The following is a 27,376-nucleotide window of genomic DNA, read 5'->3' as shown; positions in this document are numbered from 1 at the left end:
TACTGGCAGTCTACTAGGTGCAAGGTTCTGAGAGCCATTTTTTCAATATTCATTATTTCAAATCCCTAAAAAAAACTAACAAAAGAGGTGTTGATACACTATCTTAATAGCAGGAAAAGGATCACAGAAATGAAATAACTTCCTTAAGGAAATAGACCAAGATCTGAACACAAGTCAGTGTAATGACAAAGTCCACCCACTTTCCACTATTTCAAGCCCTAACTAGTCTCCTACTGAGAGACATAAAATACTTAATAACATCATCATCATCATATTAAAATATGTATGTGTGTACAAACTGATATACTTGTGTTTTTGTGTTTATGTATAAAAACAAAGATAAAGATACCGAGTGTAAGTGAGAAAAAGCCAAGAAAAGGAAATGCACGTATATATATATATATATATATATATATATATATACACACACACACACACACACACACACACGAATTGTGAGATGATTACCACATTCAAGTTAACTGACACATCCAATACTTCACATAGTTATTTTTTTTTTTTTTTTTTTTTTTTTTTTTTGGTGGTGGTGTGAGCACTTGAGATCTACTCTCTTGGCAAATTTCAGGTATACAGTACAGTATTGTAAGCTATGTCCCTGTGCCCAGAACTATATTCTAGATTCCCACATCTTGTTCATCTTATAACTGCAAGTTTTCATTTTGTTTAATTTACATAGGCTTGATTAGTGTAGCTATGTAGAAATTTGTGCTTAGGGCCACAATTTGAAACATGTTTGGTTAACATTGTTGGTATGAGCAATAAAACAACCAATGTCTTCTAATTCATGTCCATGTACAGGTAGATAATTACATGCTTGGGGAGGTAGGAACCATGGACTATTTGGTTGACTCTATTAAATATTAAGGAAGGAATTAGAGCGATCCAAGTAAAAGAAAAAAAAAAAAGAGCAATTTTCCCAATACCCCTGGTCCTCGTTCTGCCCTAGATGAAATTCAATATTCTAGCCATGTGACTGCCATAAAATCACTCCACCTCTCTGGGGTCCTGTTTCCTCATCTATAAAATAAAATTAATTAATAAGAATCTACCTCTCCTTGAAAAAGGATAAGGGCACGTTAAGAGGACACAAGAGCCAACCTGAAGGAACCCCAACAGCTAAAGTTGGAACAGTTTGAACAACAAAACAAAAATGACAGTATTGGGTTATAACCCATAGAATAAGATAAATATTCATGAGTTCATGCTGATATAAATAAATAACTGAATACATAAATGGGAAAGGGACAGTAGAACAGCTCTTCCTTATAAGAGAATCCCAATTAGTAAATATAGAAAGAGTGAGGGAAATACATAATCACCATTAGCAAAATATCACAGTATAAAGTACTCCAGGCAACCTTTACTGAAAGATGCTAAAATCTGTGGGTGAAAGTTTGAGGAAAAACAGGGTATTAGCATAGTCTCAAAATATTTTTCCCAAGATACTTATCCATTACAAAAAAAGAAAATAGTAACACCGTAATGGAGAAATCCAGCAGACACAACTTCTCTCAGTCAAAGTTAACATCACCAGTAATAAGCTGCCCTAGCATCATGTTCCCTCTTAATATGATGTAGTGAGAAGGACATCACATCACTTGTGTGCTTCCTCAGAATATAGAACCTCAATCTAATCACAAGGAAACATCAGGCAAATCCAAACTGAGAGGCCTTCTACAAAATAAGTTACCAGTAGTCATCAAAAGTATCAAGGTCATAGAAAACAAGGCTGGAAAAGGGAACTGTCACCGACAAGAAAGGAATAGGGAGATGCAACAATTATACACAATGCAGGATCCTAGATTGGGCCCTGGAACAGACAAAGACACTAGGAATTAAACTGGTAAAATATTAATACCCTGGTTTTGATTATTATACAATGGGTATATAAGTTGTTAACATTAGGAAATGCAAACACATTATAATTAAAAGTGAAGTATTAGGTTCTTAAATCATGGCCCATGCTTTTCTACTTCTTAGCTTTTTATCACATTATTCCCTTTAACTAAAATGTCCCTGCCCCATCTCCCTTGACCAAATCCTTTCCATACTTCAAGTTCAAATATAATGCCAGCTCCTCCATGGTTTCCATAGTCCATTTCTCTCTAGTCTTAACTTGCACAGGACTTTAACCACCTCCTTCCCTCAACACTTACCATATCTAGCTTGTACTTTTGCTATTGATAGAAATGATTTGTTTATTCTACCAGACGGGTTCATTAAAGAAATATTATATTATCTCTGTTGCCCCACACTCTCTAGAATTATATCTGACACAGATTTGGGGCTCAATAATGGCTTTTGGAAAGACTCCTGACTATCATTGCCTTGGTGAATTTCAAACTGTTAAGGAACCAATAAATAATCTAGAATGCCAATTTATTCACATGCAGTGAGAGCTACAGCTGCCAAGACAACAGGGAGCTCATGTCAGTTTAGCCAGAAGATTTTTTCCTGTTAGAAGAGGCATAAGTGGAGAGCTGAATTATAATCAGAAGTTGCACATGGAGCAAGGAGAACAGGCCAGGTAATTATCATAGCACCTAATGAGGTGGCCTGAGCATAAAACCTAACCCACCACCAGAGCCAGAATTCCCCGTTCTCCAGTCCAGGCCTCATCTTTGCTCAGTGCTCCATACACACTGACCAAGTTTTCCTTTATGGCTCCATTTTTCTGCTTTCACACTAACCATTCAACTTTTTTATGCAGCTCTCAGCCCTGGCTACACATTAGAATCACCTGGAGAGCATTCAAAACTCCTGACGTCCAGATAAAAATCCAGATCAATTAAATCAAACTTTCTGGAGATGGGTCTCAGGTCTTGTGATTTTTGAAATCTCCTCATGATTCTAATGTACAGCCAAGGTTGAGCACTACCATTACGCTAAGATAGTTTCTGTTTAGTTATGTTAATATCACTAAGCAGAAAATAGGCGTGCCTGGGTGGCTCAGTCGGTTAAGCGTCCGACTTTGGCTCAGGTCATGATCTCACGGTTATGAGTTTAAGCCCCACGTTGGGCTCTCTGTTGACAGCATGGAACGTGAAGCCTGCTTCAGATTCTGTGTCTCCCTCTCTCTCTCTGCCCCTCCCTGCTCTCTCTCTCTCTCAAAAATAAATAAACGTTAAAAAAATAAATCAATAAAAATAAAATTTTAAAAATATCACTAAGCAGAAAATAGACAAGTCCAACCTTTCCTGCTTTCAGCTGATAGCATTATGGTCTCTCTCTGCTGAAGATACATGGGCTATACTCACCTATACTCTACTGCATCTCCTAAGTTAATGCCCAGGTTTCTGGGGATGCCTTGTCCTCACCCAGGTGGGTAGGTAGTACCTCACAGCCCTCCAGTGCAGTACATTGTTAGGTGTGCCAGCAAAATAAGGTAGGACAAAATGCTTTTGACATATGTAACAGGTAGGGATCCAATACTTTATCTTTTACCATTAGTCTTTGACAGAAATGAGGTGGGAGGCAGCTGCAAGCAAGTAATAAAGAATTCGTCAGAAAAAAAAAAAATTTCTGATTGCTAATTGCTTTGTGGCTCGCTACGTGGGTCCCTGATATGATACAAAAATTAATCAGAAAAAGATCAATCCCACACATCTAAAGTCTGAGACGGTTCATACCATGCATAATGTACTGAGTGCCAGGAGACATATAATGCTATGTGGTGGGGGTGGGGAGGGATTTCCACCAGGAGATTATTGAAGTCTTTGTAGAGGAGGTACCGTTACTGCTGGGCCTAAGAGGATGAGTAGGATTCGAAGATGTGGGGTTATGAGAAAGGACACTCTGGAAGGAATGGCCCAAGCACAGATGAAGAGGTGTGAAACTGTGCAGGACACACAGGAAATGGCAAGTAGTCCCACTTAACACTGGGTGGTGGGGGTGGGGGCGGGGGAAAAGAGAAGACGTCAATATTTGAAATACTCTTCCATTTTGGCAGTTTTGGAACTATTCCCCATCAAAGATTTGGTTAGATCTTGACAAGAAGTTGTGAGAGTTCAGTTGTTTGCTGTTGACGCTCTTATCTGATGTTATGTGCCCAAAGGGTTGAGTGGTAGATCCAGCAGTCTCACAAATGCATTTATATATTTGGATCTTGCAAGGTCCCATATTAAATTACAAAAGAGCAAACTTGGAGAGAAAAAAGACCAACTATTTCAATGGTGATAGCATTTTTCCAAGAGGTACAAGTTTGGCCATCTGCTATTTCCAGCATGATTTTACCTCAATAAAGAGAGGATAATGCCAGAGTTGTGCGAGTTAAGAGCAAATGTGGGTCTGATAATGAGAAATATCTCTGTTAACAACAAGAACCAGCGATCCGCAAACGTCATTCCTTAGAAGTCAGATAAGTGACAGTCTGACAGCTCAGCAGCCTGGAGCCCAGGAAGACCCCTCAGTGGTTCCCCTGCCTGCCTGTGGCTGTCACCATGGCAACGCCCCTCCCGGGAGAGTAGCTCAACCCTTGGAAACCACCAGCATTTAAAAATTAACACAGATGATCCTGGACTGGATCCTGCGAGAGAAAAAAACATACAGAAATATCCTTTCCAAGGACGTAATTGGGACAAATGGGCTAAATTTGAAGATGGACTGCGGATAGGCCTCACCTGGTGGGCTTGTCAAAACACAGATTGCCAGACCGCACCTCCAGAATTTCTCATTCAGTAAGGCTGGGGTGGAGTGCCCAAGTAAAAATGACGCTGCTGGCCTGGGATCACATTTTGACATCCAATGGATTACATACTAACATTGTATCAATGTTAATTTTCTAATTTTGATCATTGTATCAGAGCTATAAAAGACACTGTCCTTGGCCTTAGAAAATATAGTAGTATTTAGAACAAAGAGGCATTGTGTCTGCAACTCCCTCTCAAATGGTTCAGGAAAGATAGATGGATAGATGATAGATAGATGGATAGATAGGTAGATAGATAGATAAATAGGTAGACAGATAGATGAATAAATAGAATGATAAAGCAATTGGCAAATCTGGACAAACAGTATATGGGAGTTCATGTGTTATTCTTATAACTTTTCTGGTAGCTTAAAGTTACATTAAAGTTAAAATTTAAAAATAAGGCAGGGAAAGAAAGTTATAGCTTATCACCTAGACGTGTCCAATATGGTAGCCAGTAGCCATATTTTGTTATTTAATATATTAAAATTAAATAAAATTTAACATCTGGTTCCTCAATCACACTAGCCACACTTGGTCAAGGGCTGAAAAGTCATGTGTGACTCCTGACTATTGCATTGGACAGCACAAATATGGAACATTTCCATTATCACAGAAAGCTCTATTGCACAGGAATGACTACAGTGAAAAATATTGTTAAGATCAGGAAAGAATCTTTGGAAAATCCAGTGTGCTAAAAGCAGCAGTAGAGCTACCTCTATGGTCATAAGCAGTTGATTAACTGAAGGGCTAAAGGAAGAAAAATGATTAAACTGTAGCAGACAGATCATATTGTAGCTATATATGGAAATACCTGCAGTTTTGCATGGATTCATGACATACATGCCCGAGTAGCTGGTCGTTATCACTGCTCTGCACAACTCATCATTTTACTTTTCTTAATAGTCCACTGATGAAGGAGAATCGGACATCCAAACTCCCTGTTTCTCTCCCTGCCCCTTCTTTTCCCTTACTTTCCTCCAAGCAGAAGAGTGGATGAGGAAACACCTGGCAAAGCTGAGCTGAAGAGGCTGACCTGCAGGGAAATAGCTGACACTTGGAATATCTCAACCTTGCAGATATTTAAATAGGGCTTTTGACTTATATTGGTTAATATACACCAGCTGATGTGTAAAGCAGAAAAGGTTGACTTTTGTTGCTATCCCTACTCCTTCCAAGCTTCATCTCCTCTTGCCTTTTCTTTTCTGCTTCTCAAACACATGGCACCCTCTGGCTGTCCAAAGTTTCTGACCCAAACAGACCTGTCTTCCATTATAAGGAGCATCTTCTTTCTCCCCAGCATCTTTTCATTCAGGCCCCAGCAACACCCAGGTGATGAACTGGCTAAATTCACTCTAAAGTATAAATAGCACCAAATTCTTCCAAAGTGCATTTGCCTAAGACTAGCTCCCAGAATGTTCTGGAAGATACTTTTTGAGCAAGGTCATCTTTACGTACTCTCTGCCTGACCCCGCCCTTATAACTCCCCTCTACCTAGCCTCTCAGGAACAAACATACAGATTCATATTATAGATACACCTTGGCACTTTCCCCCTCTGGTACCTTTCCAAGCAGCTTCATATTTGGTTGGGGCTCAGTAAAATGCACAGCTATTACTTGCAGAGAACATGGAGTGGCAGGGAAAATTGAAAATATCTGAAGCCATTAATCACAAATTTATAAGTATGAAGAAATATTTCCATGAGGAAAATGGGCCATATTTCCATTTGCAAATTTCCGTCGAGGAAAATGGGGAATAAGCCTAGAACCCAAAACTCAAGAGATGGACCTCTGCTCCATGCAGGACTCCATTATAGCATTTAAATGGTCTGTCCAATGGACCCACTGTAGAAGGTTTGGGTGACATTCTCCCTAAAATACATCCCCAAGAAGCATTCTTCTGCAGCAAATACTCCTTCATTGGAAGTGAGTTTGTCAATTACCTAAAGATTATAATTCTCAGTTGCAAGATGCGATATCCCGGGTCTTTATAGTCCAGCTTGAGGGGTTCTTTTCTTTTCAATTTTTATTTAAAATTCCACTTAGTTAACATCACAGTGTAATATTAGTTTCAGGTATACAATATAGTGATTCAACGCTTCCATACAACACCAGGTGCTCATCACAACATCCTTAATCCCCATCACCTATTTAACCCATCCCCCCACCCACCGGCTAGTGATTTGATAATTGAACTTATGAGATGTCCCTTTACAGAGTGCCATTTTCCATGAAACAGATTTTTATTGAGAATTCCAAAAGAGGAGAGTCTCACCTCACAGTACTCTGTGATAATGCAGAAATTATCTTGCTCCACAAAGCTTGCATGGAACTTGACAATGGCTGGGTGGTCCAGCTTGGAAAGGAGCTGGGCCTCCAAATTGGCCTGCACAGTCTCATTTGGATTGAGTTCTCCCACAGAGATTTCCTTCAGTACTTTTCTGCAGCCAAAAACAAAAACAAAAAAACAAACAATATTTAAGTACATTTAGATTAAAAAAATAATTTATATGAACAAATGGTTCAGGGCCACCTAGTTAATGCCCAGGCTACGACCCAATCATAGGTCTGGTATTGGCTGTTATGACACTGAGTCTCCTAGTGGTCCCGGGGCCTGCTTGCCTAGCCCGGTCACTGACATACCTGTGGCACTACAGTTTTGATCAAACTGGGCAGAGACTGAGCTAATCTTAAGCAACATTGCTGAGGTGGCTCTTCCTTGGTCTCTATATGTCTCAGTTTCTCTTTGTCTTTCACATGGTGTCTCTGCTTCCATCTGTCTCTGTGTATGTTTTATCTCTCACCTTATCTGTTTTCCTCAGCTCTTCTATTTCTCCCTATTCCTATCTTGGTATCTATCTCTGCCTCTCTTTGTCTCTCTCTCTCTCACTTATATATATCTGTCACTCTGTCTCTCTGTGTCTTTGACTTTGTCTTTCTCTGCCTCTTACACACACACACACACACACACACACACACACACACACATACACACATGCTTCTATCTCAGCTCTAAAATTTTCCAAATCTATCAACTTAATATCAATAGGGCCATTATCTATATCCTTTCTTTTTCAAACTATTCTTGGCATAGCATACTTTATTGCTATTAGTGTTTAAGAGAAAAAAAAATCTAAAAACATTGATAGAGGTATTTAGGGTCTCAAGCATGTATAAATGGAACAAGAGCTCATTAAATCTCCAAATTATTAATTTTAAACTGTGATAATTCAATGAGGAGTGGACCAAAACACTATCTCTTCCCATCTAAGAAAAAAATAGTCTGATGAACAAACCAATTACGGTACCGAGTATAAACCAGATTGCCAGGGAAAAGCACTTTAGAGCACCAATTACATGTGAGACAGATTCTGCTGATTATAAGTAAACGTTGGCTATTCATTAAGGCAAGTTCTGCAAAACCCATGCTAGAAAACATTTTATAAAGATAGTCTTTAAGAGTTACAGCCTATGCATATTAATGAAAATGTATTTATAGTAGAAACAGTCTTAATTAAAGGCCCTTCAACCAACTCATAGATTAAGCAGAGCTCTCCAGCCCTTTCTAACAGATGCTGACAGCAGCTTTTGTCACAAGTAATGACTGTGCCCAGTAGGTGCCCAGGAGGTGCTCTCTGGCACACCCGTTAACTCCTGCCCTTCCAGGTAAGATGTGTGCTTACCGAGTCATTGTGTTTACTCCCAAACTTGTTTATGCCAGTTGTGCTTACTACTGTAAATTTGTGACTTAAATATGACAAACTGATGAAGGATGAGTATGAGTGTTATCTTTGTGAGGAAAACTAAGTCAAACGCTTACCGAAAAACTTCACAGTGACAAGTTACAAAAAAGAATTGCGGTTAAATAAGTAATTGACAAGATAGCCCTAAAAAGTTGGTTTAAAAATGTAAAAATCAAGTATTCTGAATTCATGCTGCTAAATTTTCATTCTGTTTTAAAGAAGGTAAACCTGGAAAACGTAACATACTATGGATGTAGTTTATGCAAAAAAAAAAAAAAGATGAAGGGACCTCTAATCAGAAAACATTAGATATTGGCTGTGCATCAAAAAATTGGAGAAAATGTGCAATAATATGTTTTACATTGATGTAAATATTTTCAGTGTCATTGCATTTAAAAATTGTTTCCTCTGTTTACCCAAGTACCAGCCCCAATCACAATGGATAGGAGAGCTCCTATCATCCTTAAAAATGTGATTATACTATACATTTTTTCATTGATTCAAATAAGACTCCCCCCTAGTTGTTTCACTGTGGAAGACATTTCCTCAGGCAATACCAGACACAGAGCCTGTTTCTTCGCTCAGATGCAGGGCCTAGAAGCTTTAATACTGCAGTCAGCACTGTCTTGTGCAGTTTTTGCCTCTCCTATTCCTCAGTGGCAAACATTTCATAAAAATTCCAGGTTAGACAATCTGTCCTAAAAGCTGAGACACTATGTAGGAAAACTTAGAAAGTGTCCTTATCTTACTGATCCGTATCGCATGTTGGGTGACATTTGGCTTTTTTTCTTGACCAATAAAAGCTTGTTGTTAAGTTTCCATTCTCCAAAATCTGATTCATCAGGAGAATCTTCTATTTCAAGATGGCCATTATTGGGAAATCAGTTTTCCTAAAACTTGAATCATTCATAACATTTTATTCATTTTAAATGTTTCTCATGGTCTTCCCATTGTGAACCCCTAAAAGACAACCCCAGCAGGCACTGGCTGCATTAGATAGGAGGGCCCTAAACAGGGGGCCTCACAGGCTCTGCTTTGCCATTTACAGGTGTCTTTAACTAGGACTGCAATTTAGAAAGTTGGAACATTTGGTTCCCTTCCCCTAATGGAGCTTTCCCTTTGGTGTTGTTAGGTAATGAACACCTTCTCAGGCCCCTACTTGATAATGAAGTGATCTAGAGAAATGCTTGCATGGGACCATTTTCTATAAGAAGACCAGTTCCATCAAGAATTTGGTTAAAACTGACCTCATGTTATTAAGAGTGGCATCCAGACTGTTAGTAAAAGGAGCTTGAAATGACATCCGTAGTTATGTTTTTCTGTAACTTCTGAAGATTACCACGCAGCTAGCAAAGCTCAATGACATCTTCATAGTGCCTTTCCAGTAATTTACTGTGCCCAGCTAATATGCAGTTGTAAAAGTCACAGTGGTTAAGCATGACAACATAAAGCCTTACACAAACTTGCAATATTCTCTTGCTGTGAAGGAACAAATGCTATAAAAAGCTTAAATATACTTATTTTTCCTCATAAACACCAACTATTGTGCAACAGAGCTTGAGATTTTACATATAGTTAACCTGAGTCCTGTCTGGCAGCCTGATGATAAAGCATAAAATCTCATTTGCCCACAGCTTAGCAGACGAAGGTAGGGCTATTAAGACAGGTGGTATCTAATACAATCATCTCTAGCTGACGCAGAGACATTCTACCTTCCTTACCTAAAATCATGTCACTGAACCAACAGAGGAAACTCTCATTACCTATCACAAAATATGAGATCAATATCAGTCGAAGGCAGCATGGAAACATACCAAAACAAGGACAGCTTGTCACCTGCTTGGTGACTCTCAGCCTGTCACCCACTCCTAAATAACATGACAGATATTTATTTTATCAGAACTTCAACTGTTTGGGAGAAACTTTATGACAGCAGCAAAACGCAACACAACACAACAAAAAAACCTACACACACAAGCATCCCTGCAGACCCACTTAACTTACAAACTTTCTGTTCTTTTTCCCAAGTGGCATGCTTCTTTCTTTCTAGAATCAGTAACAAACTGACAAACTTTGGAGGGTGACTTTGGAAATCTGGGATAACTATAGCTAATTTCATTCCCTTAAAATTCACCCACTCATCATATAAATGGGGCAGATTTTATTTTTGAGATGTTAACCAAGGGTTGTTCCCCCCCCCAAATATCCTCTGATTCTTTCACATGTTCCCCATCGAATCAGCAGCATATACTGCCTCAGGAAAAAGAGGACATCTCACAAACCAGAGGATAACTCAAATCCCTGGCTTTTGATTTTCCACAGGAGAGACCAAGGCTAGAGAAAAGATCTGAAGGAATATGTGGCCAGTGAGTGAGTGTCCTCTCCACCTCCAGGTGAGAAAGAGACCCTCTGGACCAGATGAAGGGAAGGCAAGAAAGTTAGGTGTAGCTGAGCCCTTGAAAACAGTTCATGTGCCCTAGGCCGGGTCCAGAGAGGAGAGTAGGAACAGGACTCCAAGATGGGTAGAACATGAGAACAGAAGAACTGTGCTCTCTTTCCAAAGCAGGGCATAGAAAAAATAGTAGCACCCTCTCATTTTCTGGTGTCCAGCTAGGGGTAGGAGTGGAAAAAAAAAGGTCCTCAAGGGGCAAGGAAGCTGATGAGCCCAAGAGAGTTCTAGAATCCCCTATGTCCCAGTGAGGCATGAGGAGCAGTGGGATAAGGTCCCATGTAGCCACAACCATCTTGGTGAGGGCTAGTCAGCTAGTGGGTGTGGAAAGCTTTGCAGTTAGTCTGGAAAAAACTAGCTATGTCCCTTCCCTTGTGATTTAAGCATTAACAGTCATGCATTGCATGCATGTTGTAAGCACCTACTACGTGTCTACAGTGTAGCAGGCACTGGAGATTCATAGGCCCTGCCCTTGTATCTACTGGGAAAGACAAATATTAAACAAAAAGATAAATGTATGTGAATGTGCAAAAATACATATATTTTCAAAAACTTCATATAGAGATGAGCGCTGTGAAGTTGGAGTAAATAACATCTGAGGCTCTCCTCATTTAAGATGTTATGACGCTTTGGGGCGCCTGGGTGGCTCAGTCGGTTGGGAGTCTGACTCTTGATTTTGGCTCAGGTCATGATCTCACGGTTGGTGGGATGGAACCCCATACCGGGCTCTGTGCTGACAGCAAAAATAAATAAATAAACGTTAAAAAAATATTTTTGCGTATTTCCTTCCCATCTTTTTGCTACAGTTTTTTTTTAAACAGTAGAGGGCAAACCTTTTGCACAATTTGCCTGCTGTTATTTTCACGTGACATTATTACAGCAGAAACCTGTCATTTGAGGCTGCCCGGCATCTTTAGACAGCCTCCCTACATTGCACTAGATCCCTGGACTGTGGGTCCTGCCTTCCCCAGATAGATAAAAACACACAAAAACCGACGAACAAAAAAACTCCACATCTCCCATCTCGCTTGAGCTGGGGCACCCAAGGTGTGACCTAGGTTCTACCAATCAGCTGCACTCACCTGAGACTTTGCTTTGGGTGTGAGCTGAGTGAAGAAACACGGTGGGCACAGGGCCACCCTTTCATTAGCATAGGTGGCATAAGAAATGGCGTGGCCCTGGTGGAAGTGGCAGCAAGCCACTTCAGTGGCATGGTTCTGGCTGATGTTCCTGGAAATTTAGCCTTTAACCTGCTCCCCAGCCCTCCTGCTGCTGATGTGAGCTATCTGTGTTCTGGAACAAATCCCCTTCTGCTCAAACCACATAAGGAGGCTGCACTTATCTGTACTGGGAGCCCTGACCAATGCAATAGGCATGTTCAGGTGTTACCACAAATCACTGTAAACACTTCGGGGTAATGAAAATGGAATCTCCAAAACTCTAGCTCTCTTAGGCTAATTTTTATTTATTAATTCAAGTCTTAAAATGTAGCATCCTCTAAGGGATTTAAGGCCACAGTGTTGCTTACTTTTCTATGGGTAGAAATATCATGAGAGTACAAAACATCCTTTTTAAAGTTATTTCATACTTTTTAGTATAATATATACATTTAAAATGTAAAGTGACATAAAAGAATATAATGGCAGAGAGTGATATTGGTTCAATACAGTGGTACATTGATTAAAAAATGGAAATACCAAGTACTGAAGTTACTAAAGGAGTACCTGTTAGAAAAACTTACAGAATTTCGTGGAGAGTATACTACAGATGGAATTTTATTTTATTTGTTGTTTATTCTTCTCTCAGCAACTAAAAAAAACCCATATTTTAATGTCTGTGTCCAGAGAAAAGGACAAAATAATTTTATAGGTCACCATCATATGCCATAATCTATGAGCTGCTTTTGTTTCTAACCAGTAAATTCCTGATCCCAGCTCTTCGGGGCTAGAATTCTCTGACTCACCTGGTCTTTTCCTCTCCACTCCTGATCACCAGCATGTAGCAGAGTTTTGGGGGCTCAAATAGCATCATGATACAGTGCAGGTGCCCACTGCAGATATCTATACTGAGAAGGAGAGCCCAATTTCAGACTCCATACAAGGCCCCAAGCAGCCACTCCCAAATACCTTAAGATAGGAAATTCTGTACTTCTGTTACATGACCAGCTACTTACTTATTGCCTTCTGTATGTCAAACACTATGCCATGTGCTGGGGATACAAAGATCAGAAAGAGAAACCTCTTGACCTTCAAGAGAGCTCAGTCCACGGGAGAGGCCAAGAACTATAAAAATAGTTGAACAACATCATGATAAATGCTATAATAGAGTTGGGTGTAGGGTGGGGATCCTTAGTTGTTCTTTGAGGAGAAAAGAAAGGGCAAAACCTATAGATTAGCATCCCAGGATATTCACTTTTGCACACGCAAACTACTTTGTACTATGTGGAATTACCTTTTCTCTAGCTGGATTCCAAGGAGCGAAAGAAATGAATTTATCATTCTTTACTATTTGCCCTGTAAAAATCGATACCCAGTAGAGGAATGTCTGTATTTGAATTATTTGAATAGTTTATGAAAGTTAATAAGCCTGTGAGTTTTTTATAAAGAAAACTACTTACAAAAACTAGGCAAGAATTTCTATATCTATATACCATTCTTTAGATACACACACCCACACAAACACACAACCAGAGTATACATTATGCAATGTGGAATGAAGCACTTTTTAAAAGACCTGTAAAACTAGCAGACTCACAAACCACTCTTTTCTTCCTTCCTCCTCACCCATCTATGTATCCTCAGTTTTTATCCAAATATGTTTTATATAACAAGATTTTAAAAATAAATGTGAGGAACCATTAAACCATGCTCTGCTCTAGAGGATTCTCTTAGTTTGGGGTCCCCAAGAAGCAAACCTTGAGACACAGGTTTGTGTGCAAGTAGTCATTTAAGCAGTGAGAGGGAGTGGGGAGAGAAGCTGCTCAGGGGCATTACCAAGCTAGTCACCGCTGTAGCAACTGGAGCTTAGTTCTGTGAAGGAATGCTTGGAAGCCAGTGTAGGCACCTCTGAGTCCCCTGACTGAGGTGCAGGGACCAACTCCCTTCATTCTCTGGTTAAGGCTGCTCCCTGGGAATATTAACTCCCCCACTCTCCCACCATGCCAGAGCACGGGGCCCTACTGGCCAGAGAGAGACCTGTGCTAGCAGTTGAAGGCTGGACCCATGCACAGGAAACACTAATTGCCCAGGGATATAGGTAGGGCACCAACACTGTCTTCCACAGGGATAAAAATGAAGTTCCTGCAAAATGGAAAATCTGGTCGATTTTATCTATATCCTGAAAATGGCTAAGATATAGTGATTCCTAGAAAAAGTAAAGTGTCTTTATAGGGAATAATGAAACCGAAAATCACTTATAACCTATAGGTGAATTCCATACCCTAGACTTTTCAAAACCGATTTAGTTTACAAACACATGAGCAGTGTATAGGAGTATTGCACACAGATAACAAGCAAAGAATAAATAATTAACAATAACTAATACTACAGATAATAAACAAAGAACAAATAAATAAGAGTAGAATTATTTCAGACATTTTAGTTTGGCAAATAAGCTATCCTGGCTCCTGTCTAGATTATATTATCATTTGTGGTGACAACTTCTATCCAGTGTTTCAAGGCTGGCACCATAACATTATGCAAGTTGCCATTTATTTTTAAGGAACTGAAGAGAGTAAACAGAGATTTCAGGAGTAGGAGGTTTGGAGACAAATATGGCCCAAATAAAAAATTTCTAATAACTATGTGAATTCAATGACTTTCCCCATCTGTATAAATTTTGAAAAGTAGAAGTGATTCGAGCACGTTTCAAGGCTGGAAACAGCACTGGTGCTCACTGTAAGAGCTCTGCAGAGAATCTCTGGTGTCAGTGCAGGAATAGAACTGGCAGGCACCTGGTGGCTCAGTCGGTTAAGCATCTGACCCTTGATCTTGGCTCAGGTCATGATCTCACAGTTTGTGAAATTGAGCCCTGCCTTGGGCTCTGTGCTGACAGCACAGAACTGTTTGGGGTTCTCTCTCTCTCTCTCTCTCTCTCTCTCTCTCTCTCTCTCTCTCTCTCTCAAAATAAATAAAGAAATAAACTTTAAAAAATAAAGAATAGAACTGGCTTCAGGATATGCCATATCCAGTTCTTTTCCAGAGGACTCCTTGGAGGTTATTTGGAGAAGATATAACATGTCTAACTGCTCTGTTGTGAAAAGCCCTTTACCCAGGGGTTTTTCAATTCTCTTGAGCAAAGAGCCTTAAGCCGAGCCAAGAAATCCATCAGTGAGTATTAATTAATCAGATAGTTACAGAATCCAGCATTGGTTTTGGCCCTATTGAGAAAGCCTGTGTAGTTTGCACTCACTACAGTGGGTCTATTCCGCCCCCTCCCCAGCCTCCATAAAAGCTGCTGGGACTGTCTCATGAAAAGCTTCATTGGGAACAAACTGCCCTTCGCTCTCCTTTTAGCTAAAAAAATGAGTGGATTCCCTTCATGGTGAACAGCTTTCTGGAGCTTCTTTAGAGGAGACTCTAAAAGTTCTCCTTACAACCTGGGATGTATTAGAATCAACTCTAATTTCCCCCTGAAAACCAGTTATGGCTCTTCTCCCCTTTCCTTCTCCCCTATACCTCAACACAAGTGGTCAGGCCATTCTATTTTTCTTATTTATACAGATGAGCCAAGTCACTGAATATTACATCTTGATTATTTTAAGAGACACTGACTGTCTACCCATCTCCCCACAACTCCACCATCATATGATCTAAAGAGGAGGACCCTCTCCCCAGCCCCTGGGATGAAACATAATTCACCTAAGTCTATCATGTAATCCTATTCCCCTTACCAGTGATTAGTTTTGGCGTGATGTAATTCTGGCCTAGAAGATATGAGAAGTCTTTGGGGTTTTCTGGGAAAGATGTTCCCTGGTGATAAAAGGAGAAGCGTGGGAGGAAACTCTCCTTTAATCTGCCTCTGCATGTCATCATCTCCATGTGACTCCTTGAACTTTGGCAGCCAGCTGGGGTCATGAAGGAAGCCACCCCAAGATGACAGGCTGAATGATAGGAAACAGTAGGCACCAAGGGCCTTCATGATATTATGAGCTGCTAATTTCATCAACCTGGAACTTCCCTCTCTTTCTAGAGTTCTTGTTAGTGAGATGCCTTTCTTTTTCTTTTTAATATGAAATTTATTGTCCAATTGGTTTCTATACAACACCCAGTACTCATCCCAGCAGGTGCCTTTCTCAATGCCCATCACCCACTTTCCCCTCCCTCCACCCCCCATCAACCCTCAGTTTATTCTCAGTTTTGCCTCCTTCCCTCTCTAACTTTTTTTTCCCCCTTCCCCTCCCAAATGGTCTTCTGTTAAGTTTCTCAGGATCCACATAAGAGTGAAAACATATGGTATCTGTCTCTGTATGGCTTATTTCACTTAGCATAACACTCTCCAGTTCCATCCACGTTGCTACAAAAGACCATATTTCATTCTTTCTCATTGCCAAGTAGTATTCCATTGTGTATATAAACCACAATTTCTTTCTTTCTTTCTTTTTTTTTTTTTTTTTGATCATTCAGGGCATATTTACTCCAAGTGAGTAAAAGGCAGATGACTTGAATCAACAGCAAAATAGTCACAAAATAAAATGCAAGGAATGACATCATAAACCACAATTTCTTTATCCATTCATTGGTTGATGGACATTTAGGCTCTTTCCATAATTTGGCTATTGTTTTTTTTTAAGGCTTTATTGCAATTTATTTTTTTTTCAATATATGAAGTTTATTGTCAAATTGGTTTCCATACAACACCCAGTGCTCTTCCCAAAAGGTGCCTTCCTCAATACCCATCACCCACCCTCCCCTCCCTCCCACCCCCCCATCAATCCTCAGTTTGTTCTCAGTTTTTAAGAGTCTCTTATGCTTTGGCTCTCTTCCACTCTAACCTCTTTTTTTTTCCTTCCCCTCCCCCATGTGTTTCTGTTAAGTTTCTCAGGATCCACATAAAAGTGAAACCATATGGTATCTGTCTTTCTCTGTATGGCTTATTTCACTTAGCATAACACTCTCCAGTTCCATCCCTGTTGCTACAAAGGGCCATATTTCATTCTTATTGCATAATTTGGCTATTGTTGAAAGTGCTGCTATAAACATTGGGGTACAAGTGCCCCTATGCATCAGCACTCCTGTATCCCTTGGGTAAATTCCTAGCAGTGCTATTGCTGGGTCATAGGATAGATCTATTTTTAATTTTTTGAGGAACCTTCACACTGTTTTCCAGAGTCTTTCTTATTATTTAAGCTGTTTTGATAGCTAAAGACACTCTAATACTAATGCTTTGCTACAAGAAGGAAGAGGAGATTTTTAAAGAAGAGATTAGAAGCAGAGAGAGAGAACTGGGTGAACATCCATTTGTATTTAGAAAGCACTAAGTCTCCTAATTTAAACTGGAAAAGGTATAATGGCTCTTTTCTACTTGAACATCAGTATTAATCTTCAAAAAATCATAACAAGGTGAACTATAATGAACTACACAAAAATGGATCTATAGCAAGAAAATACATCCTAATAAATGACTAGAAATTATTTGTCATTAGTAAATCTGGAAACTAAGACAACACCGTAATTGTTTAAATAATTTGAAAACACAATTTTTGTCATTAATTCAAAATTTTCATATGTCAAAATTTTTAGCAGTTATCAAAAAGTATTAGGATTCAAAATGATTAAAATGTCACCACTGTCCCCTTCCTTCCCTTGGGTATAGATATGGGAGCTGTAAGAACAATAGGAGATCTAGAATGAGTGGCAAGGAGGGAAAGAGTGAAGTGAAGGGCATGGATAATTTAGCAAAAAAAATAGAAAATATATAAATCAGTGAAGTGAAAAACACCAAAAAGAATTCCTAAAATTTCTAGTCTCTCCCCTCTTCTTTTCTCCCCCCAAATTAAGAAAACATACTTTAATAGATAGTAATAAGTATACTTTTTTCTACAATTCTCTGGAGATAGGAGAGAAAAATTTACTGATATAAGGAATTACTTTGTTTTACATGATTTGAAGCCTCCAACTTAAGAAATCAAGAATGAAGTCATTAGGTATTAGAAGCACAATGATGATCATTACAATTTTTAGAAGGTAAAACAAAGTTCCAAGAACAATAGATGACATTTATTCATATTGAGGCATTTATGAGATGCTCATCTGATTGTCTTTCTTGACCCCTCCAGGACTAAGTTAAGGGCCTCCCTTCTATGCTCTCATTGCATCCTGTGACAACATCTATTCTCATAGGAACTCCCTTATTGGACTGCAGGCACCCTAAAGGCCAGGGTCACACTTTATTCACTACAGAATTCCCAGCACCTCGCAGTATCTTAACATATTTGAAGGAGACCAAGTTTGCACACTCTTCACCTTCAAAATTCAGCTTGCTCATTACCTCTACCATCAAAAGTGTAACTTTGACAATTACATATTTTCATATCTATCTGTTCATCTCCACTCCCATGCTGAGAACAATTAGATTTCATTCATTTCTGTGTCAGTGTCTAGCACAATTCTTGGCACATGGTGGATGCTCCACAAATGTTTGACTATTGAATGATTAAAGTCAACAACACACCAAGCATGTAGCTAAGGTAGTAGGATCACAAGTCCTATGCATGATTTTGTCCTTTATGGAAACATACCAGTTTGTATACTGGGCATCAATCTGAAAGTGGAAGTTTATAAAAATTTGCTTCCTAGATAGAACACCTGCTGGAATAGCCCTTATCTAGAAGCTGACTTACCTATGGGAGCTGATAACAACATTAGCATTGACAATGAAAAATGGCAACCTGGAAAATGGTTTCGTGCAGATGTTTCACATTATCTCAGAGATGGTAACACCCACTACAATGACCTGGCCCATGATAACACAAAGCTACCCTGTTTTCCATATCCCGTCCCCTTATTCAACTTCTTCCCCAATTTTTGGAATGAATTTTGTTTTTATAGAATTTTAAAGCTAGACAAGATCTTCCCAGAGCATAACAATCAATACACCTCAACATATTAAGTCCTGAGAAGTTACATATTTGTCCAAGATCATATAGCATGTTACAGCAGACCCACCATTTACCTCTTAAAAGAGGAAAGACTACCAATTCCAAAGAACCAAACTTTGTCTCCAGATTTAACAGTTTCCCCTCTCCTGCTTTAGTACCTAATAACTAAGACGGCATAAAACTTTTTCACTTTTCAAACCATGTTTCAAAGAACAAAATCTCCTGCTACCTACTCTATTCTTCCCCTCCTTAGCATTAGAGAAAAAGGGAAAAATAAAAACAGAAAGCCTCTTCTTCATAGTGATTGGAATAATGGTCTTGCTCTTGATGAGGCACTAATAGGGTTATGTCTGTTTTTAATTAATTATCATATGAGGGTTATAGACAATCTTATCAATAGTTGGGAGTCTTCGCCACTTACAGAGCCCCAGATTTGGACTGAAATTGGATGAGACCATACAGAAGAGGAAGAAAATGTTTTTTAACTTACCTTTCCTAGAAAGGTGGTGAAATCTGCTTTTGTGAGGTTGCCCTAGATACCACAACCCTACAAGAATAATTTTGTGTGTGAGAGAGGTCAAGCATTTATAAAGTTCAATTGTGCAAAATCATTTGATCAAAACTGTTAAAAGATGTAGTAATGTGCTCTAAAAATAAAAATAAATAGATAACACCCTACAACAAATCACTCATTCACTCTATTACACTAAGTACTAAGCCTAGAGCAAAGAGTCTGTTTATTGTCAGCAAGAAAATTAAAGAGCATGACAATGTCAGTAATGATGTGAAAGAATAATTTACCATAGATAATCAGGTTAGCTTTTGTTATGATTGTTATATGCTCCAAATTTAAAATTAATGTTAGGTTAATATTCAAAATGCAGTATTCTAATGCATAATTCATGTCAAGTTTTTATTTTGAACGTGACAGAAAAATACTAGAATTGTGAATTTCAAAGAGATAATCAGATGTGATGCAAAGCCTACCATGAAATCAAGATACAGTGACAAATTGAGTTTTAAAAAGCAACAAAAACTGATTAGCTCCATTTTCTTGACTAGGTAAAACCAACACAGGATAAACCCTGTTTAAAGTGAAATTAAATTATGATCAAGGCAAGAAGAAGGTTGATGCTCCAAAAACAAAATGAAAAAATAATCTAGGGTTTTAGTGAAATAAAATCCCCTAATTGTATTTATAGCAGGTGCTGGTTGGCTGCCAGTTAACGCAGAGACAGTCAAAACAGCAAAAAGTTTGTATTTCCAAATTTCAGTCTCTATTTCATCACCATGGTAAGCATAAAATATGGACTTAAGCTAAAACTCTAACTATAGCATAGAGCAGATTACTCTATTTAATTTTGAGATGCAAAGGGAGGAAAATGAAGCTCCGTATTAGCATACTTTCATTAGTGGGTTTAAGCAACTAATTCTGGGTCTTACGTTTTGCTGAGTTGTGCTTATGCAAAAAAAAAAAAAAAAAAAAATCTCTTAATCTACCAACAGAGCCCAAGTTAGAAACTACTACTAGGAAGGATCTAGTTTCCCTGAACAACAGCTTATGGATTTAGTCATTGATTTGCAATGGACAAAAAAGTCACAGTCAACTGTGTAAGCGGGGGACATGAGGACACATGGCTAGCCTGTCTCTGATGACACAAGTCTTCATACTTCCAAGTCCAGAGGGTGGAGGAGTGCCTGGCTAAATAAGGTGCTCCAGAACCTTCATACTCGCTGAACCTCACCGAGATGGCTGTGCAGAGTTTGTTCTGGCTGCCCAAGCAGTCCACAGGAACCCCACACATGAGACAGCCTTCTCAGGTCATAGCACAGAGCAAAGGACACTAAAAACTGTCTTAGGCATGGTCTTCCACCAGCGCTGTTTCTAGAGGTTCTGAGTCTCTAGAATTTATTTGAGGATAAATCAAAGTGTTGTTAAGTTCAGACAATGAAAGAAAAAACTGTTAGATTCATGAAGTATGTTATCTAAAGAAGCCCCAAGGAAGGGACCCAGGGTCTTCGAGCAGTGCCTCCCAAACTTCACCATGCATCCAAATCACCAGGGAGTTGTTCCAATACAGGTCTAGGGGAGACCCGAGACTGCACATTCCTAACAAGGTCCCAGGTGATTCCCCAAGCTACTTGTCCAGGGGGCACACTTTTGAGTAGTAAGGTTTAGAGCAGGTAGGGGTCCAGAAGACTGCCAGGGCTGAGTGTTGAAGAACCCCAGAGTTTTCTAGAGACTTGGGGGTAGGGCAGGTTTGAAGAGTAGCCCAAATAAGAGACTATGTGTCCCCCTCCCAGCCCACGAAGCATGAGACCTCACTGGACGAAAAAGGTTTGGAAACTGCTGCTGGTCCAGCCCCCTCACTTTACAGATGAGGACACTGGAACCCGGAGAAGCCGTGAGACTTGACTATACCCTCTCCTGAGAATATTCCATAGCCAACACCAAGATGATTCCAAAACTCCAAAATGCCAAAAGCCAGTTTTAAAACACCATTAGGAAAACTTCCCTTCAGTTTTGGCCCATACCCTAAAAACTGCAGTTTGCATTGGTTTTCTTTTGTTCTGTTCCCATTAGTGATAAGGTACAGCTACCCATTGGCCCTTTGAACATATGGTTACATAATATATTACTTTAATGTATTTATACTCAGCCTCATTCCACAAAGGATTTGACATAACTTATATAATAAAATAGAAAATTGAGACAAGCAAGAGTAGGTGGAACTAAGAAACAGGGAAAAGAACACAGATATGCTGGCCAAAAAATTGTTGCTACAGTTGAACTTCAAATTTAATTCCAAACTTCTTAGAATGTATGATGGTTACCATTGCTGTTACTATTGTTGCTGATATTAATGGTAATTTCAGAGGTGCAAGTTTTGCCTACACAAGAGGGTATTTCAATCTTTGGATCCTTTATGACATAAGCCAGTTTTCGGTTTAGACACAAAGCAGTGGAGGTGTCCCCAAGGCGGACGTCAGTGATTCTTTTAAATAGAACTCACTCAGAAACAGAATTCCAACTTACACATGGACCATTGCACTTTGATGTCTCATTTAAGAAAAGCTTCTCAACTCTTGTCTTAACTCCAGTTTCTATAGTCAGTACATCTATATAAAGCACCTGCACTGTGCAAAACATTCTACTTGTGTGAGGCACAGCCTCTGCCTTTGAGAGGTTTGCAAGCCAATGGGAGGAAGACAAATAATGACAAGTTATAAGAAAGCAGCATGCACCTTCAAAGGATGAAATAAATATCCCAAAGAGAGAGCCAAAGGCCAAGATATGAGATAATAATAAGAAAACCTCCAACTGCTAAATAGTGATACTGGTGTTAATTATGACAATACCAAGTGCTATAGAAGGGCCAGTTATTCGGCGGCCTGCATTGTGCTATTATAATCCTCACTTTTGAAATGAAAAAACTGAGACACAGACAGGTTAAGAACTTCATTTAAAGGCACATGGTCAATCAAGTGGCAAATCACACCTAGTAATGACGAAACGGAGACCCCACTTCTGAATCCTGGGTACCTCCACACTGTGGGATCCTTCCTTCTGAATTTACAAAGTTAGACCCAAACGAACTACAACTGAGAACACAACTTGAAGATATATTCTCTGCACCAAGGTTGATAATCTGAATAACCAGGAAAAAAGGGAGGGATGTCCTCCTGTTCCCCACCCCAGCAAAGTAGATGTTCCAGTTTTCATGACAAGAATCTTTCAGAAATTGTATAGCAAGAGGACTGACATGAATCTCTGGCAAAGTTGAAGAAATGATGATTAAACAGATGGCTTGTGAGCATTTATAACATGAAGCAGCGGCCAGCAGGGGCTCACATGGGCTTATGGAAAATAAACCATACTAAATTAACCTAATTTCTTTTTGTGAGAGGGTTATTTGATTGGTTGATGAAAGAGAAGCAATTAGTCATGGTATATCATGATTTCGGCCCATCTGAAGAAGTCATGTTAACAGATGTCAGTGAGATGAGTCTTGTGATATCCTTTTAATATGGGAGATATGGAATCTTCATGTGGACTCATGGCTGGTTGAGCAAACAGACCAATCATGCTGGAGTCTTGGGTCTCTGGCCACTTAGCAGATGTTCCCTCTTATGATGCTATCAGGATCCATCTGTAACAATATTCTCACCAACATTTTATCAATGATTTAGATGAAGATCCAAAAAGACATATTTACCTAGTTTGTAGAAGCCACAAAGCCAGGGAGCATAACTAACAGACACAGGCAGAGTCAATGTTTCAAAGTGACTGAAAGAAGTCGAAATGTGAGCTGGGAACCACCCAAGTTAAATTTTGCAAGACTAAACCTTAAGTTCCATAGTTACAGGTGGGGAAATCAAATTCTCAAATCTAAGATGAGTGAAACCTGGCTTAAGAGTAGAATGGCTGATCCATAAAAACTCTGATGGTAGTATATAGGAAGGAGAATAGCTGACCCCAAGACTCAATATGAGACAACAATATGATGTGACTCCCAAGAGCTCCTGAGATTCCAAGCTGATCCTGAAATGTACGAAAGGTTGTGGTATCAATATACTTAGTTTCATCAGGCCTGGGAAACTCATTTCAAAAAGAATATTGTCACCAAAGTTAGACCAAGGAATGATGACTAAGATATTTAAGGGTGCTAAAATTAGGTTACCCAAGGAACAGAGAAATGAGAGGGACAGAGCTAATATATTTTGAGCAATGACTTGTGAAAATGGGTTAGAAATGTTTGCTTTGTTAATATTCAATATTTATAACCATATAGATATTTATTATTTTCTCCATCATACAGATGGGAAAACTGAGACTGATAATTTATAGGTAATTATCCAAAGTGAGTGGAGAGATTAGGATATGAATGCAGAAGAGTCTGAATTAAAGCCAAGACTCCTTCTACCTCATTATTAATTAAACCTCTACCCAGTAATTAAGACATTGATAATATTGAGAGCAGATTAGATTAACAAGGGACAGGATAACAATGTCATATGATTCTTGTACATGCCACGATTTTGTGCCTTTACTCATTCTATTTCCCCTGCCTGGACACCTCTATCTACCAGGTTCATATTCATCCTGTGAGATTTGGCCTCTATGTTCTGTCTTCTACAATGTTTCCTCCATTCTACAAAAATGGGGTAAGTGTACCTCCATCTAGCATACCTACCCTGCAAGCACCCGGAAAGGCCTATTTACATCCTGGTTTACATGACTGGTCTGTAAGTTCTTTGAAAGCAAGAGCCATGTACAACTAGTTTTTATTTGTTCTTCACAGCAGCTTTATTGAGATATAATTCACCTACAATAAAACTCACACCTTTGAAGTGTACAATTCAGTGGTTTTTAGTAGTACACTCCCAGAGGTTTGCAATTATCATAACCATCTAACTGTAGAACATATTCATCATCTTTGTTATGGACTGAACTGTATGTCCCCCAACCCTCAAATTCACATGTTAAAGTTCCAACACACAATACCTCAGAATAAAATCAGTTATTTAGAGAGAAAGTCTTTAAAAAGATGATAAAATTAATTGGGGCCATTAGGGTCGGGCCCTCATCCAATATGACTGGTGTCTTTATAAGACAGCCACACCAAGGGCACACCTGACAGAAAGGCCATGTGAAGTAAAATGGAAAGGTATTCATCTATAAGTCAAAGAGAGAGATCTCTGAGGAAACCAGCCCTGATGGCACCTTGATCTTGGACTTCCAGCCTCCAGAACTGAAAGAGAATACATTTCTGTTGTTTAAGCCACACAGTCTGTGGTTTTATGACAGTCCTAGAAAACTAATACAATTCCCAAAGAAACTTCTTACCCATTAGCAGTCACTGGTCCAGGAAATCAATAATCTATCATTTCTGTCTCTGTGGATTTGCCTATTCTGGATATTTCATATAAATGGATCATATGACATATGGTCTTTTGTGACTAGCCTCTTTACCTATCATAATGTTTTCAGGGTTCACCCATGTTGTGTCAGTACTTCATTCCTTTTCATGGCTGAATAATATTCCATTGGATGGACACAGGCACATACACTACATTTTGTTATCCATTTATCAGTTGATGGACATTTGTGTTGTTTCCACTTTTTGGCTACAATGAATAATGCTGCTATCACCACTTGCGTACAGTGTTTGTGTGGGTATATGTCTTCTTTTGGTGTACAACTAGAAGTGAAATTGTCACCAATTGTCACCTGTGCATGATTTAATGTTCTGCTGTCACTGGCTTGAAATTCTTAATAACTTTTAACAAAGGGCCCTGCATTTTCATTCTATACTAGGCCCTGCAAATTATGTAGCCAGTCCTGCCTGTGTAACTCAAGCATAAAAGCTATTTATAATGGACTCTTGCTAAACAAACCAACCTCATTCTTGGTCACTGGGTCAACTTTGCTTTTAAAAATCTGATAAAGCTAGAGAGGGTTCAAATCTACTAATCCTCTATGTGTCTATCACTGCTATAAATGTTCTTAACACGGAAGGGGTACAAGACCATGATGACAGATGAGGAAGTCAAGAAGCTATGGGAACATTTAGAGGAACAGAAACATCTTTATCTGTTGAAGCCAATCAGGTGCTCAGAGCAATGCTACCACCAGTGGGGCCACACAAAAATTAATCTTCCGGAGTCAGTACAAAGCCAGTCAGATGGGAATCAACTGTGTGCATCCTGTGATACAAGTGCTATTAACATATATACCTCATGCCATGTGGACAGATCTTAATTTGGTTCAGTTCCCGAAAGGGCTACATGGAAGAGTTAAATGCACATTGACAGTTTTGGTGAATGGCAAGGCTCACTAATAGGATTTTTATTACATTTTAAAATCAGGTTTATTTCTTGCGAGTTACACTCCTAAAATTCTAACTTATGTCCAGGAAATATGGCTCTTAAGTCATAATGGTTTGATTCTCTTTAAGGATGTATGTAAAAAAACAAAATTAACAGATATAATAAAATTTCCTCTTATATTTGAATCTCCAGCTCCAGAAAAACTACCCTAAAATAAAATTGAAGCAACTCAGTACTTTCAATGAGATAAAACATACTTTCACAAGAACCAAGAAAAATAATGCTTCTCCTTAAAATAACCTGAAAACACATTTCAGTGTTAATGACAAGTTCTCCCGAACTAGAGATCAGTATACTTTGTAGTTTACCTGAAATTTTTTAAAAACCTTTTCATTTGAAGCATCCTTACAGATCAAATAAAACAATTCTGTTGAAGTACTTTTTCTTTTTAAAAGATGAAGTTGGGGTACTGGGTGGCTCAGTCAGTAAGCACCCGACTCTTGGTTTTGGCTCAGGTCATGATCTCATGGTTATCAGTTCAAGCCACACTAACAGTGCAGAGCCTGCTTAGGATTCTCTCTCTCTCTCTCTCTCTCTCTCTCTCTCTCTCTCTCTCTCTCCCTTCCTCTCTGCCCCTCCCCTGATCATTTTCTCCCTCTCTCTCTCTCTCTCCCTCCCCCCCACCTCTCTCAAAATAAATAAACTTTAAAATAAAGTTATATTATTATTGATGAGAAACAATATAAAACGACAGATTTCTGCCATCTTCTGGATCAACTCTGATCAATTTTATATTCATAGAAAACTAAGACAAAAGAAAATTTAAAACTTCATCTTTCATCAGTTATAGAATTTGTTTTTAAAATGTAATGGTTAAATCCTTAGTGAAGATCCAGGAAATCTTACTTTCGGTCTCAGTTCTGTAGCAACCTTACATTTGAACTAATCACCTCTCTGCAACAACACCTCAGCTGTAACCCAGGAAAATTCCTATCACCCAGACAGACATATTTGTGAGGATCAAGGGGCCAACAGGGATGACTGTCTTAGAATCTAAAGTTGGGGGTGATTTCCCTCTCTTGTTCATACTACACTATAACTTATTTAAGGGAACTGTGATGGAGACTTTGAGACATCAAGAGACAGAGATGAGTCACTGGGTTTTATTTACATAAAATAGAATGATAAGCTATATCCAGATATTACACCAACAGCGTTCAGACCTCCAAAGAGGAGATTCTTCAGGATCTGAAGAGACCTGATCCAGGGCTGGTTATGCTTTCCCTCACACTGGGGGTCAAGGACAGGAGAGGGTTCCAGCCTTTGTGGAGGGCATCTGCTCTGACCCCTTTGTTATCTTCTCTCAAGGAAGAAATTGGGGGCCCTTAATGACCCAGCTCTACATCTGGACGTATAATAGCAAGCTTCTCTCTGTTCCCTACTGGAACCAAAGACAGCACACTGCCATGATTTCTGACAAAGAGGGACATCACTCATAGAGAGTTTCAAACACTATACGTTTTCCCTCACTGTAACACATAGCTTAT

The 27,376-nt window shown here is 39.2% G+C and overlaps 1 protein-coding gene across 4 annotated transcripts in view; it reads right to left on the bottom strand.

Moving 5' to 3' along the window:
* Positions 1-27,376, bottom strand: part of NEK11 (NIMA related kinase 11) — a 269,503-nt gene that overhangs the window by 216,356 nt on the left and 25,771 nt on the right. For all 4 annotated transcript variants that reach the window (XM_047875528.1, XM_047875529.1, XM_047875530.1 and 1 more), the window contains exon 3: positions 6,984-7,149. In XM_047875528.1, the coding sequence (XP_047731484.1) occupies positions 6,984-7,149 (166 nt within the window). The remainder of the gene's footprint in view (positions 1-6,983; positions 7,150-27,376) is intronic.

This window comes from Prionailurus viverrinus, chromosome C2, assembly GCF_022837055.1.
Source record: "Prionailurus viverrinus isolate Anna chromosome C2, UM_Priviv_1.0, whole genome shotgun sequence".
In the NCBI taxonomy this organism is placed as follows: domain Eukaryota; kingdom Metazoa; phylum Chordata; class Mammalia; order Carnivora; family Felidae; genus Prionailurus; species Prionailurus viverrinus.
The sequence above is the reverse complement of the archived record's forward strand: the minus strand, read 5'-3'. Positions and strand labels throughout refer to the sequence as shown.